The 17094-nt window shown below is 64.1% G+C and overlaps 2 protein-coding genes across 7 annotated transcripts; one reads left to right on the top strand and one right to left on the bottom strand.

Annotated features, from left to right (window-relative positions):
- Positions 1-3546: 3546 nt before the first annotated feature.
- On the top strand, positions 3547-9473 carry MPI (mannose phosphate isomerase). Of its 2 annotated transcripts, XM_002722047.6 has the most exons (8): positions 3547-3705; positions 4117-4244; positions 4810-5001; positions 5543-5684; positions 5921-6103; positions 7847-8020; positions 8452-8660; positions 8902-9473. In XM_002722047.6, the coding sequence occupies exons 1-8, from the start codon at positions 3690-3692 to the stop codon at positions 9118-9120; spliced, it is 1263 nt and encodes a 420-aa protein (XP_002722093.5). In that variant the 5' UTR covers positions 3547-3689; the 3' UTR covers positions 9121-9473. The 2 variants fall into 2 exon arrangements, with proteins under 2 accessions (XP_002722093.5, XP_008247438.5); XM_008249216.5 differs by lacking the exon at positions 4810-5001.
- Positions 9474-10927: 1454 nt separating this feature from the next.
- On the bottom strand, positions 10928-15719 carry FAM219B (family with sequence similarity 219 member B). 5 transcript variants are annotated; one of them, XM_051834640.3, is made up of 5 exons: positions 15458-15719; positions 15291-15378; positions 15003-15080; positions 14367-14518; positions 10928-12668 (listed from the first exon to the last, which is right to left on the bottom strand). In XM_051834640.3, exons 1-5 carry the CDS (start codon positions 15669-15671, stop codon positions 12613-12615), a joined length of 588 nt encoding a protein of 195 aa, XP_051690600.2. In that variant the 5' UTR covers positions 15672-15719; the 3' UTR covers positions 10928-12612. The 5 variants fall into 5 exon arrangements, with proteins under 5 accessions (XP_051690600.2, XP_089167029.1, XP_002722085.1 ...); XM_089310903.1 differs by having other exon boundaries at positions 10928-12665; XM_002722039.6 differs by having other exon boundaries at positions 14470-14518; positions 15458-15716.
- Positions 15720-17094: the final 1375 nt, after the last annotated feature.

Here is a 17094-nt window from a genome sequence, read left to right as displayed (position 1 = left end):
CACTGCACAAATGGCTGCCAGTAGCTGAGGCTGGGCCGGGCTGAAGTCAGAAGCCAGGAACTCTGTCTGTGTGTCCCACGTGGATGGCCAGGGCTCTAGTCTTTGAGCCCTCAGAACCGCTTCCCAGGGAAGTTATCAGCAAGCTGGATTGGGAGCAGAGCCGTTGGGACTGGGGCCGGCGCTCTGCTACGGGATTGTAGCCTCTCACGCAGCGGCTTCTGCCCCGCAACTTCTTGTATTTGAGGGCAGAGAAACAGGGCTCCCATCCGCTGGTTCACTCCCCAGACACCCACAATGGCAGGGCTGGGCTGGAACCAGAGCCCAAAACCAGGAATTGAATCCAGGTCTCCCGTGCGGCTGGCAGGGAACCAACTACTTAAGCCATCATCCTCCGCCTCCCAGGGTTCCCATTCGCAGGAGGCTGGACCCAGGCCCTCCAGCAGCAGATGCAGGCGCCCTAACCGACACAGCACCCCGACACCGGGGTGTCCCCAGCACCAAGCAGACGCCTCCTCTGGGTGTCTGCGGTTGCTGATTGGTGCCCTGCCATCCAGTTCAGTCCAGTCCGACACTGGCTGGGGATGCCGTCAGAGCCCACAGTCCCACAGAACCGCTCCCGGTCCTGCGTTCCGCTGCCAGTCACAAGCCCCGGTGGTGACCTGGAGCTTCTGACACACCGGGTTCCCTGCGACCCCCCCCTCCCCTCCCGGCTTCAGTAAAGATGCCTGCCCGGAGACCCCAGGAAACCCTTTACTTGCGCGCATTGGTTTGTAACGCAGGCTGAGGGGGAGCCGCACAGGGCACAGCAGGCGGGAAGGGGCGGCATGACTGCCCCCTCCTCGGGAAGAGATCAGGAAGAGAGGGAAGCAGCCATCCCCCAGCAAGGGGTCAGTTACACGAGGGAGAGAAGCAAGAGGAGAGAGAGGGAGGGGCTACGCTGCCCTTACAGGAAGTCTCTCTGTGTCGGGGGAGGGTGGCCTGGCTCGGGAGGGTTAGCGGTCTAGCCCCACAGTCTTGGCTTCCATGGGGTTGGGGTGCTCGTTAGAACCCTTGCCTTCCCCTTCTCCCTGGGGCAAACGTATGAGAAGCGCGGTGGGGCACGGGGAGGCAGAGCTGCTTTGTTGATGGTTCAGCTGTTTCCACTGCGCTGTCCTCTGTGTGTGGTGTTGGAAGTCATTCAGGCACTGGTAAAAGCATGGCAAGGGAGACTTCAGGGGGCTGGCGCTGTGGCGTAGTAGGTTAAGCCACCATCTGCAGCACTGGCAGTCCATATGGGTGCCAGGAGGTTTGAGTCCCGGCTGTTCCACTGCCCCCCCCTTTTTTTTAAGATTTACTTTATTCATTTGAAAGAGTTACAGAGAGAAAGAGAGGGGAGGGGATCTTCCATCCGCTGGTTCACTCCCCAAATGGCCGTAGTGGCCGGAGCTGCGCCGATCCGAAGCCAGGAGCTTCTTCCGGGTCTGCCACGCAGTGCAGGTGCCCAAGCACTTGGGCCATCTCACACTGCTTTCCCAGATCATAAACAGAGAGCTGGATTGGAAGAGGAGCAGCCGGGTCTCAAACCAGCGTCCATATGGGATGCCGGCGCTGCAGGTGGAGGGTGAGCTTACTACGCCACAGCACCGGCTCCAGCAATTTTTTTTTTTTTAAGATTTATTTGAAAGGCAGAGTTACAGAGAGGGGAGAGAGAGAGAGAGAGAGAGAGATCAATCTTCCATCTGCTGGTTCACTTTCCAGATGGCAGCAACAGCTGGAGCTGGACCAGTCCTAAGTGAAGAGCCAGGAGCTTCTTCCAGGTCTCCCACGTGGGTGCAGGCGCCCTAAGACTTGGGCCACCTTCCACTGCTTTCCCAGGCACATTAGCAGGGAACTGGATCGCAAGCTGGAGCAGTTGGGACTCAAGCCAGTGCCCATATGGGATGCCGGCATCACAGGCCGCAGCTTTACCCACTGTGCCACAGCACCAGCTCCATTAGCACTTCTCAGGCAGACCCTCCCTCCCTGCTTCCCTCTGCTCCGGCCAATTCACACCCTTCCCTCCCCAGCTGAGTCTGTGCTCAAATCCCACCTCTTCAATGAGGCTTAGCCAGACAGCCTTTAGTTGTTGGGTTTTCTTAAAATATCTATTTGAAAGGCAAAGAGAGAGAGGCAGAGAGAGAGAGAGAGAGATCTCCTATCTGCTGGTTCACTCCCCAAATGCCTGCAACAGCCAGGGCTGGGTCAGGGAGAAGCCCAGAAGACAGTCTGGGTCTCCCCGTGGGTGGCAGGAACCCAGGTACTCGAGCCCTCACCTGCTGCCTCCCACGGTGCACATTAGCAGGAGGCTGGAAGAGGAAGCAGAGTCCGGCTCAAACCTGGAAACTCTGATGTGGGATGCAAGTGTCCCAAGTGGTGACTTAACTGTTGCTCCAAACGTCCCCTCCCCAGATAACCCCCTTTTTAAAATATTTATAGGGCCAGCGCTGTGGCGTAGCAGGTTAAAGCCCTGGCCTGAGGCGCCGGCATCCTATATGGGCACCAGTTCATGTCCTGGCTGCCCACTTCTGACCCAGCTCTCTGCTGTGGCCTGGGAAAGCAGTAGAAGGTGGCCCAAGTGCTTGGGCCCCTGCACCCACGTGGGAGACCTGGAAGAGGCTCCTGGCTCCTGGCTCCTGATTGGCACAGCTCCGGCCATTGCAGAGTGAACCAGCAGATGGAAGACCTTTCTCTCTGTCTCCCTTGCACTGTAACTCTGCCTTTCAAATAAATAAAATAAATCTTTAAAAAATTTTATTTATTAGAGAGAGAGGGGGCGGGGAGATCTTCTATTTGCTGGTTCACTGACCAAGTGGCTGCAATGGCTGGGCACCTTGAACTCTGTCCGGGTCTCCCACGTGGGTGGCAGAGGTCCAAGCACTCAACCCATATTCCACTGCTTTCTCAGGCGCTTTAATAGGGAGCTGGATTGGAAGTGGAGCAGCTGGGACTTGAGCGGGCACCCACATGGGATACTGGTGTTGCAGGTGGTGGCTTAACCCGCTGCACCACAATGCTGCCCCTCCTAACCTTTTAAATTCTGCCTTGTGGAGTAGGTGTTCTGCCATCCCCACGTCCCACGCTGGAATGCCCGGGTCCCATATCCGGCTCAGAGTCCTGACTCCAGCTTTCTGTCAGGGCAGACCCTGGAAGGCAGTGGTAACTCAAGTTACTGGCTTCCTGCTGCCGACAGGGGAGGCACAGACGGCTTCCCGGCTCCTGGCTCCCATCTCAGCCCAGCCTCAGCCGTTGGGGGCATCTGGGGAGTGAACCAGCGGATGGGAGGTCTCTGTGTCTCAACCTCTCAAATTTCAAAAAATTAGAAGACAATTCTGGATACAGCTGCACTCCCGGCCCCTGGCTCTGTCGCCTTTGCTGCCTTTTGGCATCCCGCTTGCTATATGACTGCGTACACCTGCCCATCCCTCGCCAGAACCTCAGCTCTGGCTCTCTGTGTAGCCTCCGTGGCACTCAGTAAGCTCCCGGTAAGTATGCGCCTGCTGAAGAGAGACCCAAGCTTGCCGTCCGAAGCCCCGGGGTCCGCGGGCGCAGGCGCAGGTGCAGGAGCGCGCGGGCGCCCTGAGAACTACATTTCCCGTGATGCTCTGGGCGCGGACCGCGGGGGCCGCCGGGAAGGGCCGACGTGCCCCGAGCCAGGTCCGGGACCTGCGAGGATGGCGAGTCCGGGAGGTGAGCCGTGGGCCGGGTGGCGGCGAGCGTGGCGGCGGCCTGGGTCCTAGGGCCTGATCCCGGCATGATGTGCCAGATCGAACCCACCCATTCCCCCGGGGCTCCGCGGAAAGAGGGGTGGGCGTCGCGCAGAGGAGGAGGGGCCATCTGCCACTGTGATTGCGGCCACCGGGCAGGGGTCTCCCGCCGACCCCGGCCACGCTCGTGTCACTCGCTGGCACCGAAGCGCGGCTCTGCACTCACGTCAGCACCGGATCCTTACTACTGCCCATCCTACAGATGGGAACACCGAGGCCGGCGGTAGGGAGGGAGCGCTTCCGGCAACCGACAAACCCCTTAACGACAGCCCTCGCGCCCGAGGCGCGGGGCGCGCGCAGCTGGCCCCCGCTGACCCCCTGCCTGTGCCCGCAGTGTTCCCGCTGTCGTGCGTGGTGCAGCAGTACGCCTGGGGGAAGACGGGCTCCAGCAGCGAGGTGGCGCGGCTGCTGGCCAGCAGTGACCCGTCGGTCCGGATCTCCGAGGACCAGCCCTACGCAGAGGTGAGACCCACCGTGCGCCGCGGGCTGCGAGGGCCTGGGGTCAGCCGGGAAGAGTGGACGGCCTCAGGTCGGCACCGGTCCAGGGTCCGAGCGGGCACCACGAGGTTTCCTGTACCCTGCTGCTCCCGACAGCTGTCAGCACCTGCGGAATTTTAGTTCAGCGCTCCTGGACTATCAGTTGTTTGACTTTTTTTTTTCCCAACGTTATTAACCCACTGTTCCTCCTGCCCGTGTGGTAGAGAAAAAAGCAAACCAACCAAAGCACAGGAAGCCTTTAGCCCCAGCCTCTGAGGTTGGAGGAGGCGGTGTTAACCCCCCACGGAGCTGCCTGAGAGTCACAGCCTGTAAGTGACCTTGACAGTGCAGCTGTCACTCTCCTTGACAGACAGACGAGAAGGGCAGTAACCGAGTCACAGGGAGCCCGGTCGGGGCGGGGCCTGCCCTCTGCCGTGTGCCCACGATGGCCCGAGCGGTCGTGGCATGGCCGTCCTGCAGGGGGCACGCTGTTCCTGGGCGTGGGCGTTTGTCCTAAGAGTGGGGTGTTCAGGACCCCCTGTCTCTGCAGCTGTGGATGGGGGCGCACCCCCGGGGGGATGCCAAGATCCTCGGGTCACAGAAGACCTTAGGCCAGTGGATTGCGGAGAACCAAGACTGCCTGGGCTCCAAGGTCAAGGCCGCCTTTCACGGCAAGCTGCCCTTCCTCTTCAAAGTGCTCTCGGTGGAAACAGCCCTGTCCATCCAGGCGCACCCCGACAAGGTAGGGGCTCGGAGAGGGCTGCCCCTCCCACCCCAGCAGGCTCCAGCCCAGAGCTAAATCTAGGTCTGCTGACTCCCGATTTAGCGCTGCAAGGCCAATGCTGGGGACGCGGGAGCAGCGAAGTCTGAGCGGCCAGCTGGCCGGCCTGTGCCTGGGGCCTGGTTCCGGGGCTGCTTCCCTGCCCCAGGTCTGTTCACCTGCCGCCGTGGCACCGGCTGTCTCCAGCCCCGCCTGTGGCGTCTTCCTGGACAGGGCTCTGAGTCCCAGCCTGAGGCAGGCCAAGACCCGGAGCAGGGGTCACACAGCTCGCTAGTGTCGGCCAGGCCTGGCCTTTGGGGTTCCCGGCTCACCGTCTGCCCCTGTGCCCCCCCAGTTTGGCCTACTTCCCTGCACGGGGCTGGCTGAACCCCAGGTCTCTGCATCACGCCTTGATCGCATTTGTCATTTGCTCTCTGGTGTCGGGAGGGGAAGACGAGGGCTGTGTGGGTCCTGGGTCCGTGACGGCTGCGTCCCGACCATCGTCTCCCCCGGCCGCCCCCAGGAGCTGGCCGAGAAGTTGCACCTCCAGGCTCCGCAGCACTACCCCGACGCCAACCACAAGCCCGAGATGGCCATTGCCCTCACCTCCTTCCAGGGCTTGTGCGGCTTCCGGCCGCTGGAGGAGATCGTGGCCTTCCTGCAGAGTAAGGTTGGGCAGAGAGCTCTGGGCACGCGCAGGGGGCCTGGGCCGCGTGGGGAACCCGGCCGGGAGACAGAGCCGAGGGGCTGGTGGGCCGGGGGGGGGGGGCTGAGCAGGCTTCCACCCACCGCAGGGTTAGGGTCACACGGTGCCTGGTTAGGGCCAGGGCGGGGGCCCTCCAGCGTCCCGCTTCTGGGCCACCCTCTTGCCTTGCCTGACGCGGGCCCCGACTCCCTGCAGAGGTGCCCGAGTTCCGGTTCCTGATCGGAGACGCCGCGGCCGCGCAGCTGCAGCAGAGCGTGGGCAGCGACTCCCAGGCCGTGGCCTCGGCTCTGCGGCGCTGCTTCTCCCAGCTCATGACCAGCGAGAAGAAGGCGGTGGTGGAGCAGCTGGACCGGCTGGTGATGCGCATCTCCCAGCAAGGTGGGCGGGGCGCAGGCCCTGCTGGTGCCTTCCCAGGCTGCGTGCTGCTTCCTGCTGCTCCTCTGGGGAGCCTAGCACTGCTCCCGCTCCCCGCGGAGGGGGCACTCAGCTCCAACACCCCCCCGCAGCCGCTTCCCCCAGCTGGACTCGTGCTTTGGGGGACAGGGGAGCCGCGGCCTCCTCCAGACGCCGGTGCCCGGAACGGGCCCTCGTTAGCTCTTTCCCTACATGCGGCTGGCGTGCCCAACCTTGTGCTAACTAAGGAGAGGTCAGGAAGTGACTGAGGGTGTGGCCGTGTCCCCGTGGCACAGGCGGAGAGCGGCTCCGGCCCTCCAGGGCTTCCCTCTGCTGCCTGGAGCTGCGGCTCTCTCCACTCCACCCCCACAGGCCCTGTTTCCTGCGGGGGGGGGGGGGGGTGCACACCCTCCCCGTCGGGCTTTCTGTCCTCACAGCAGAACAGAACTCTTGCCCGGAGTTCACGCGGGCACAGCCCGTAGCTCCCGTGAGTCTGTGTCGACACGGGGTTCTCTCTGACCTGGGGATTTGTCCCGGGGGCGTGGCTCACGAGCGAGGTGCGAGGTTTTCCCGCCACTGTGTGAGGGGTGTCTTCCTCAGACCTTGTGCCCTTCTGACGTGGAAACATACTGCCTTCCAGCCCAGGCCGGCTGCAGCGTCTACACGCTGTGCGTCCACCTGTCTCTGCCCGGGGAAACCCACCCCGCCCCCCACCAAGTCAGCTGAGCTCGCCCTCCTGCTCGGTCCCCACGACATAGGCTAGCCCTTGGCACCCTCTGCTTCTGCTGTTTGCCTGGGACGCAGACTTCCTGAGACGGGGACTCTAGTGTCCATGGGGACGGTGGTGCCCCACGTAGACGCCTATGGGTCATCCCCTAACAGGGCCTGAGACGGGGGGGATTATAGTGTCCATGGGGATGGTGGTCCCCCGCGTGGACACCTGTGGTTCATCCCCTAACAGGGCCTGAGACGGGGACTCTAGTGTCCATGGGGATGGTGGTCCCCCGCGTGGACACCTGTGGTTCATCCCCTAACAGGGCCTGAGACGGGGACTCTGGTGTTCATGGGGATGGTGGTCCCCCGCGTGGACGCCTGTGGGTCATCTCCTAACAGGGCCTGAGACGGGGACTCTAGTGTCCATGGGGACGGTGGTGCCCCGCGTGGACGCCTGTGGGTCATCTCCTAACAGGGCCTGAGACGGGGACTCTGGTGTCCATGGGGACGGTGGTCCCCCGCGTGGACGCCTGTGGGTCATCTCCTAACAGGGCCTGAGACGGGGCGGACTCTAGTGTCCATGGGGACGGTGGTCCCCCGTGTGGACGCCTGTGGGTCATCCCTGACAGGGCCTGAGACGGGGACTCTGGTGTCCATGGGGACGGTGGTCCCCCACGTGGACGCCTGTGGGTCATCCCTGACAGGTCCTGAGCTCCGGGAGCAGGGGTTCTCAGCCGGAGCACAGTTGACCTGGCGGTGTGGCAGGGGTGGGCGCTGCTGGCATCTGGCGGGCAGAGCCCAGGGGTGCTGTGGAAACCCCAAATGCCTAGGCAGCCCCCACAACAAAGAATGTCTGACCCCACATGTTGCCGCGTTGAGGGTAGGAGGGCCGTAGTCCAGCCCTCTTGGCGGCCAGTGTGGTGCTGGGTGTGCACGCAGGCGAGCTGTGGTGAGAGGTGGTGTTGCGTGAACCGAGCACCCCTAAGTGGCCCTGGGCTGTGCTGTGGCCCTCAGTGTGTGCCGGGAACCACATGGAGGACGTCCTCGGGGAGCTCCTGCTGCAGCTGCACCAGGAGTACCCGGGAGACATCGGCTGCTTCGCCATCTACTTCCTGAACGTGCTCACCCTGAAGCCGGGGGAGGCCATGTTCCTGGAGGCCAACGTGCCCCACGCCTACCTGAAAGGAGGTGAGCCCCACCGCAGCCCCCCGCCACAGGCCTCGTGTCCACGTCTGGACAGACGGGTCCGGCACCAGCCAGCTCGGGCCTCTGAGGGTCCCAGGCTCAGCCGGGCAGCAGCCAGCAGGGTGTCGAGGGCACCTGGGTGCTGGGCGGAGGGCACCGTCACGGTTTGGCTGTGGACTGCTTATCCCCTCAGGCGCAGGATCCTGAGTGGGAGATGGCAGGGTTGGGGGCCTCAGGTTCCCCGGGTAGTTAGCCCCTGACAGAGGCGGGTGACCTGGCACCTCCCGCTGTCTTAGCTGCACGCTCCCAGAGAATGCCGGTCGTGCCGTTTTACCTGTGGGGCGTTGTGGAGCTCGGGTCAGGAGGCCCAGCCCGCAGAGCCCAACGCGGAAGCAGCCTTCTGCAGCTTAGCACAGGACTCTGTCTGTCCCCAGACTGCGTGGAGTGCATGGCGTGTTCAGACAACACGGTCCGCGCTGGGCTCACGCCCAAGTTCATCGACGTGCCCACCTTGTGTGAGATGCTCAGCTACAGCCCCAGCCCCAGCCAGGACCGGCTCTTCCACCCGGCACGGAGTCAGGAAGACCCCTGCCTCAGCATCTACAACCCCCCCGTGCCGGACTTCACAGTCATGAAGATGGAGGTGAGCGGGGGCAGGAAGAACCCCGGCAAGGGTCACGTGTGATGGCCACCTGGGGCTGGCTTTCGTGCTGTCCGGCCCCCCGTGGGGGCAGCCACACCTGCCCACTCCTCGGGACCAGGGAGCAGACGCGGCCTCCCTGCTGCCGGGGAGGGCGGGAGAGCTTGCTCACTGCCCGGGGCCTGCGCCCAGCGCCGACGCGAGCCGAGGCTGACCTCTGCCCTCTGCGTTTCTCCCTGCCCAGGTCCCTGGCTCTGCCGCTGAATACAAGGTGACGGCACTGGACTCAGCCAGCATCCTCCTGGTGGTGCAGGGCACGGTGACCGCCAGCACGCCCACCGCCCCGGCGGCCATCCCCCTGCGGCGCGGCGGGGTGCTCTTCATCGGGGCCAGCGAGAGCGTCTTGCTGCGGCTCACTGTGCCCGAGGACCTGCTCTTGTTCCGAGCCTGCTGCCTGCTGTAGGCGCAGCCCAGCTCTCCTCTGCCAGTGCCTTTGGGCCCTGCCCTGAGGGCCGTGCCCCGGAGGAGAGGCGTGTAGGTGGTGAGTGCGGAGCGTGCCCAGGCTAGCCATCTCCAGTAAGGGCCGTGCGCCACTCGTGGTCTCGCCCTGCACCTGGGCCAGGCCCGCGGCTCAGGAGGCAGCAGCCGGCTCCGGCCCACGTCAGCTGTGTCAGCTTAGCCCCGTCACGTGAGGCCGGGCGGCGTCTGAGGAGTCACCAGGCCAGACCGCCCGCTTCCCCAGCTGCAGGGAAGAGGAAGCCTGTGGACTGTGCTGCCTACACAGAGCCATTAAAGATCACTTGTGTGGAGGCTGTGGGGACGGCGTGCGGCCCTTGCATTCCTGTCCCGGAGCGAGCAGGGCCCTCCCGCCGTGTTGTCAAGCTTTTTTTTTTTTTAAGATTTACTTATTTATTTGAAAGACAGTTAGAGAGAGGCAGAGAGAGAGGTCTTCCATCCACTGGTTTACTCTCCAAATGGCCGCAACAGCTGGAGCTGGGCCGATCTGAAAACCAGAAGCCAGGAGCTTGTTTTGGGTCTCCCATGTGGGTGCAGGAGCCCAAAGATTTGGGCCATCCTCTGCTGCTTTCCCAGGGCCTGGCAGAGCTGGATCAGACGTGGAGCAGCTGGGTCTCAAACTGGTGCCTATGCGGGATGCCGGCACTGCAGGCGGTGGCTTTATCTGCTACGCCACAGCGCCAGCCCCCCAATTTTTAATTTGTACTTATTGGAGAGGAGGAAGAGAGACAAAACTTAATGTGTTGGTTCATTGCCCAAACGCCCATAACAGCCTTGCTGGGCCAGGAGCTCCCTGCAGGTCTCCCACGTGGGTCACCACGGCCTCCTCGGTCCTGAGCTGGGACTCAGCCGGGAACCCTGTGTGGGACGAGGGCACCTTCTCAGACAGACTGGAAGGCAGAATGAGACCTTCCCTCCGCTGACGGGCTCTAAATGGCTGTACCAGCTTGGGGCTGCGCCAGGCCGAAGCCAGGAGCCCAGAACTTCCTCTGGGTTTTCTGTGTGGACGGCAGGGGCCCAAGCACTAGGGCCACCATTTGCTGTTAGGACAGCTGGGACATGGAACAGTGCTCACGGGGGACGCCAGCATCTCAAGTGCTGGCCCGGGTGAGGCCAACTTCACTGCTAGGCCGAGACCTACCCCTAACCACTTGTGCTTCACCATCCCAGGATCCTTGGAGTGGGGGGGCAGGACACACTCGTTCCCAGATCCTCCTGCTGCCCAAGGGGCCTGTGGCCGGGGTCAGCAGCCAGCTCCTGGCCATGGCTGTGGGTCTGCACTGCCTCAGGGCAATACTGAGTAGCTGCACCAGGGCCTGCAGAGATGGACCTGCCGACCAGAAGCCCCGTCTCGGGAACCGTGTTTCCTGTGTGAGGGGAAGCCCAGCCACCTCTCCTGAGCCGGGGGGGGGGGGGGGGCACCTCAGAGGGCACCCCTCTGTCCTGCGAGCCCAGGGGCGCTCAGGCCTCCGGCTCCTTGCTGGGGGCGAGGGTTTGGACCCCACGCTCTGCCCCTGCACAGTGCAGTTCCGGGAAACCACCTTGAGGGAGTGTTCTGGTTTTTTGGCTTCCAAATCCTCTCAGTTAAGAAAATACAGATGAGCCAGACAGGAAGGGTCTGTGACAGGGAGCCCACCCCAAGGAGTGACTGGCGAGGGCCTGCTCGTCGCAGGCACAGGGGGCAGCCAGCAGGGGGCGCCACCGCGGGGGCAGCACACTATCCAGGCTCACACCCAGTGCAACAGCGAGGCCGCTCAAGCAGCAGGACTGTGTTTATTGTAACATACAGAGCTGGACAAGAGCAAGCCTGGTGGCGCAAACCCCATGCGGCGCCTCCTTGCAGACACCCAGCCCTCAGAGGTAAGGCAGTGCGGCTCCGTGCCTCTGCAGGTGTTCAGCCTGCGGCCCCTGGCCCAAGTGGCCGTTTCCACCCCGCCTCACTGCGGCCTCTTGCTCTGGGCCTGCCGTGCCTCCACGAGGCATGGTGCCCGGACACAGGTGGCCCAGCTCCGGACCCGCCTCTCCAGGGACGGCCACAGCCACGCGCAGCAGCGCTGACCACAGCACCGCTCGGGCCTGGCCTTTGGAGGCCTGCTACCTGCTCTCCCAGGCGCCTCCTCCCTGACCAACTGCCCAGAGATGTGGCTCCACACCTGGCTGCCCTGGGCGCCCCCCCTCTCAAACCTGCCCTACGTCTGATCCCTTCCCACACGTGCGCTCCACCTCTGCAGAAGCAGGAAGGCCTGGACAGCGAGATTCCGAATGGCGGTGTTCCCACGCCCTGCAGGCTGGGCAGCCCAGGCCCCGGTGAACGGCCCAGCTCAGTCCCTTCTCCTTACGAAGCCGCCAGCAGTAGTCAGCCGTGGCCCTGGACAGCAGGAGTCTCCTTGGCCTCACACTGACACACTGAGACAAGCCCACCAAGGCCAGCAGGGACTCCCTGCCGAGGACAGCGGACAGGCGACAAGCAGGGCTCTCCCCAGCAGCCTGTGCTGCCCCTCGTCTGCCCCTAGTGGCCACAGGGCCTCATCACCTCATTCCCCATCCTGCCTTGCCTCGGCCCCGGGGACGCTATCCACTCCCTTTCACACAAAACAAGGAGGCCACGAGAAAACTCCAGAGGCCTGGAAAAGCAGACTGCTGTCCAGGGGGTTGTGGGAAACAATGCCCGCGTGCTGTGCCCCGGCCGAGGGCCAGAGAAGCTGTGCTGTGCTGGGGATGTCACAGGATGTCCTCAGGTGGGGCCCAGACCTGCCTTAGGTCCCCCCGATCCTGTCTGTGAGCATCGGTTTAGGCTTAAACCCACGCAGGTGCACCCACACACTGACTGCTCCCTGCAGCTCCCTCTGCTGGCAACCACGACACTGCAGGCCTCCAGGGCCAGCCGGGGCGGGGCTGACCGTCACTAAACCTGCCTGACAGCTGGACCAGGTGGGCAAGCCCCACCCACGGCCAGGCACACCGGAAGCCATCAGGCCACCTGCCTGTTCCCTGCCAAAGCCGGACAGGTGCAACCTGAAGGACAAAGGTCAAACAGCAGCAACGGCAGCCCATCTCAGAGCCAGGGAGGGGAGTAGGGCACATGGAGTTCCCGGAACTGGTCCCAGCCCTCTGTACCTCCAACAATGCCCCAGCCCAGCCCGGCCCGGGCACGCAGCCTGCCCTGTCCTCCCCGACAGCACCGCGTCACCCACTGCCAGAACCAGGACGCCGCCCTCAGCGGTTCTCCCAGGTCTGCTCCAGCAGAGGACAGTGCAGGACTCCACCTGCCGCCCCGCAGGCGGTCAGTGCCTCCAGTGTTCCGCGGCAGGGCCCCGTGGGCGGCCGTGCCTACTGCAGGGTGCAGGAAGAGTCCCCGGGACAGCACCAGCAGCAGGAGCACGCGGAAGAGGCCACGGGCTTAGGGGGGATGAGGTCCAGGTCCTCGTCGTCGGGCACCTCATCCAGGTGATACCCGTCCTGCAGCAGCTGCCGGCTCACTTCCTGGGTCACCTGCTGAGGAGGAGAGGCGGGGACCGTGAGCCAACAGTGACCGCTGTCCACACTCCTCCCTGGACTGCGGGACACCCAGAGCCCTGGCTAGTGCCGTCACCCCAGGGAGCTCTCACTAAAACTCCTGGCCCCTCAGAAATATCAGAGGGCCCTGGCCATGCCCATGGGGCACCAGGAATGGCCGCCTTCACAGCCGGGAGGGGCTGGCAGCACTGGGTCCTGCGAGGTGGAACCCGCCAGCCTGGTTTCACTGTTCCGCCGCGCAGGAGGAAGGCGGTAGCTTCCGCTTGCAAACTCCCCTCGTCTATGGCAGAGATGCAGTGAGGCCACGCGTGCACACAGCAGTGCTGTGCAGTCCCGTCCCCAGGCCCCTCTGCCAGGGGAGCTGGGAGGCCACCGGGCCAGCCCAGCGAGGCAGCAGCAAGCTTGGTGGCAACAGGCAAGAGAGGGGCAGGGACGCTGACCTCGGGTAATGGACAAGCAGAGGAAGGACGCCCGGGGCAGGCGCTCGGCACGGCGCTGAGGGTGCTGCTGGGGCCGGGCCCTGGCTCTACTCCCGTGTCCTGCTCATGTGCACCTGGTGCAGGTGCTGGCCCCCATAGCTGCTCCCTGTCACCCATGTGAGATACTGCGTCCCCAGCTCCCAGCCTTGGCCTGGCCCACCCTTGGCTGATGCAGGCAACTGGGGAATCAGTCAATGAATGGGAGATCTGTGTGTCTGTCTTCCTGGCTTTCAAACTCTTTCTTTCTTTCTTTCTTTTTAACAGGCAGAGTGGACAGTGAGAGAGAGAGACAGAGAAAAAAGTCTTCCTTTTGCTGTTGGTTCACCCTCCAATGGCCACCGCGGCCAGCGCACCGCGCTGATCCGAAGCCGGGAGCCAGGTGCTTTTCCTGGTCTCCCATGGGGTGCAGGGCCCAAGCACCTGGGCCATCCTCCACTGCACTCCCTGGCCACAGCAGAGAGCTGGCCTGGAAGAGGGGCAACCGGGACAGAATCCGGCGCCCTGACCAGGACTAGAACCCAGGGTGCCAGCGCCGCTAGGCGGAGGATTAGCCTAGTGAGCCGTGGTGCCAGCTTCAAACAGTTTCTTAAAGTAACAAAGACAGGCACCTTGAGTTATGTATGTGTGACACGGGGAGGCAAGCCTAGGTCTAGGGGTCCAGGCTGCAAGGACATCTGGGATTAACAGGGCTTCTCCACCTCGAGGCAGGACTGAGATCGGTGGGCAGCAGGCCCTGGAGGTAGTGAGCTCCCCAATCCAAGAAGCATCAGGCAAGTCCAGGCTAGTGAACGCTCAGCTGGGATCTAGCCAGGATTCCTTTCCCGGGGCCGCACTGTGGCGTAGCAGGCAAAGCCGCCGCCTGCAGTGCCAGCGATGCTGGTTCCAGTCCCGGCTGCTCCACTTCCCTTCCAGCTCTCTGCTGTGGCCTGGGAAAGAGTGGAAGATGGCCCAAGTGCTTGGCCCCTGCACCCACGTGGGAGACCCGGGAGAAGCTCCTGGCTCCTGGCTCCAGATCGGCACAGCTCCAGCCACTGAGGCCAACGGAGTGAACCAGCAGATGGAAGACCTCTCTCTGTCTCTCTCTCTGTGTAACTCTGACTGAAATAAACGAATCTTTCTGAAAAGAGGATTCCTTTGCTAAGGTGCGGCCTGGATATCTCCGCCCCGAGGGATCTCCAGAGCTCTCCTCGGCCTATACCTCTGCTGGGGGAGGAGGGCAGACCGGAAGCTGGCGCCGTGCCCCGCACGCAGCAGGCGCCAAACAAGCATTTGGCAGAGCGGTGGTGCTGTGCGGAACTTGCCTCTGCAGAGGAGTACCCGGACGAGTATCTGGATCCCAGCTCCCCGTCACTAGGAGAAGAGCACACGTTCACCGTGAGGCCAGGCCCACACCGGGGTCGGCCCGGGGCAGACAAGGGGAAGGTGGCCGGCCCAGGAGCAGAGACAAGGGGGCAGGTGGCTGTCCCCAGAGACAAGGGGGCAGGTCGGCCCAGCCCCAGGGGCAGACAAGGGGCAGGTGGCCAGGCCCAGGGGCAGAGACAAGGGGGCAGGTGGCCGGCCCAGGAGCAGAGACAAGGGGGGCAGGTCAGCCCGGCCCCAGGGCAGGGCAGCTCTCTCCAGAGACAAGGGGACACTTCGGCCCAGCCCCAGGGGCAGAGACAAGGGGGCAGGTGGCCGGGCCCCAGGGACAGAGACAAGGGGGCAGGTCCGCCCAGCCCCAGGGCAGAGACAAGGGGGCAGGTGGTGCGGCCCCACCCCACCACGCGATTACCTAGCAGTCCTGCAACCAAGCCACCCTGGCGGAAAGAGGGGCACCTGGTGGGGGGGCACTAACCTGTCCGAGTCGAGGGACACCAGGTTTTCATCTGGACTCTGGCTGAGCGCCGTGTAGCCCTTGTTAAACTTGACCGACCTGAGCGGGGATCAAGCACGGATGACAGCCCCGCCCGCCTCTCTGCACCACCCGGCAGACAGGCCTCGGGGCGCAGGGGACAGGGTCCCTCCGGCCCTGGCCGGCCGCCCCCACCCCGCGCCATCCCCGCCGGGGGACCCGGGCTGGGCCCCGCACGACGCCCGCATCGGCCGCCGTGTCCCGCACACGTCCACCCGCGCCCGCCGAGACCTCCTCGCCGATGAGTCGGGGCGGAAGGCCGCGGCCCCCAGGACGCCCTTCCTCCGCAGCACCGCCCTGGCCAGCTCCCGGTGCTTCTCTGCAAGGTAAAGGGCCGGGTCAGCCGTCTCCGGCCCCTGCCGAGGCCGGAGGGACCCTCCCCGCTCGGCCTCACTCACGCAGCTTGGCCTGAAGGGAGGGAGCGCGCGCCACCATGTACGGGCCCCGCTTCTCCACGGCCGCGGGGGTGCGCTCCCCGGCCCGCAGGGCTCCGCCGCCGCTCCGTCCCGGGGGCGGCCCCACCGCTCCTGCCGCGCGGCACTGGGCCCCGCCAGGCCGGGCTCCGGAGCAGGACGCCCGCCCCGCGCGCACGCCGCCCTCCGCGGTGGCCATGGCCCGGCTCCTCCCCGCCGCCGGCGCGGCCCCGCCCACGGCCGACGCGGCTCCGCCCACTGCTGACGGCCCGCAGCCGCGCGCCCCGGGCTCCGCCTCGGCAAGATGGCGGGCGAGCGGGTTCCCCGCCCAGAGGTCTCCGGCTCCGCCTGCTGGAGGGGTCGGCCCGATGGTTCCGCCTTCCAGGGGGCTGGGCGGTTCCGGGCCGACTGCGTGCGGTGCGCACGCGCTCTCTGCGCCGCTTGCAGCTTGCTTTTGGGGGGTCGTCTCACCGCAAACCCAGAGTCCGCAGGGATAAACTCGGGAGGAATTGGGTCGCACAGAAAAGGTCCATGAGAGAGAAAGGCGCCGCCTTCCCAGGAAAGGAAACAGCGGAGAGGCTCAGGAGCCCGCCGAGGCGGAGGCGGAGGCAGGGTCTGGGCGTGCGACCCTGCACCACGCTGCCCGCTCGCGGCCTGTTTCCTCGTTGTAGGACCCCCGATACACTGCCAGGTGCTTAGAGCCGGCAGTGCACGTGTGTGCTGTCACAAACCTTGCACGGCTTCCCTTTGACCACATTCTCCCAAAGCATCCCAGTGATCAGTTTTTGAATGAATGTCCTATTTCCGCTTTTTTATTTAAGATTTTTATTTGAAAGGCAGAGAGAGAGAAAGAGAGAGAGTCTTCCATCTGCTGGTTCACTCCTCGAATGGCCACAGTGTCCGGAGCTGAGCTGATCCCAAGCCAGGAGCCAGGAGCTTCCGCCAGGTCTCCCACGCAGGTGCAGGGCCCAAGGACGTGGCCATCTTCCGCTGCTTTCCCGGGCCGTGGCAGGGAGCTGCATCAGATTTGCAGCAGCCGGGATGAACCCACCACACCTGCGGATTTTCATGCACTGCAGGAGCATGGCAGTGCGGGGACGGAGGGATCGCAGATAAGAGTCTAAGCTCATTTCATTAAGAAGGACTTGTGAGGTTGTACCTGTCCATCCTGGCCTGCATGTGGCAGTTCCCTTTCCGGCTTAGGGACCGAACCTGAGAAACACGTCACGACCCTCCCACAAGCTGCACAGCCCGGGGTTGGAGGGGGCCGAGGCTCGAGGGCAGGCGCAAAGTCCTTCCTCGCCACTGTCATTCAAACCCTAACCCACAGCAACTGGGTTGGCTTCCTGCTGGGCTCGGGGTCCTCACACAGCTCCTCCATCCATCACTACCTGTGCGGCAGGCGCCATGCCAGGTCCGGCACACCTAATGACAGGTGAGGCACCTCCCAGTCCCCGGGTCTTGTTTTGGTTCCTGGAGGTGGTGGGTGCTTGGAGAGAGATTCTTGGCTGTTAGGTAAGAGGCAAAGAGGGCTCCGTCTGTCCACTCCCCAAATGCCTCAACTGCAGGCCGGGGCTGGGCCGAAGCCAGGTCTCCCCCGTGGGTAGCAGGGAATCTAACTG

This window comes from Oryctolagus cuniculus, chromosome 12 (assembly GCF_051225735.1).
Source record: "Oryctolagus cuniculus isolate XC-2025 breed Fujian yellow rabbit chromosome 12, ASM5122573v1, whole genome shotgun sequence".
Lineage (NCBI taxonomy): Eukaryota > Metazoa > Chordata > Mammalia > Lagomorpha > Leporidae > Oryctolagus > Oryctolagus cuniculus.
Note: the sequence above shows the minus strand (reverse complement) of the source record. Positions and strands in the feature narration are given on the sequence as shown.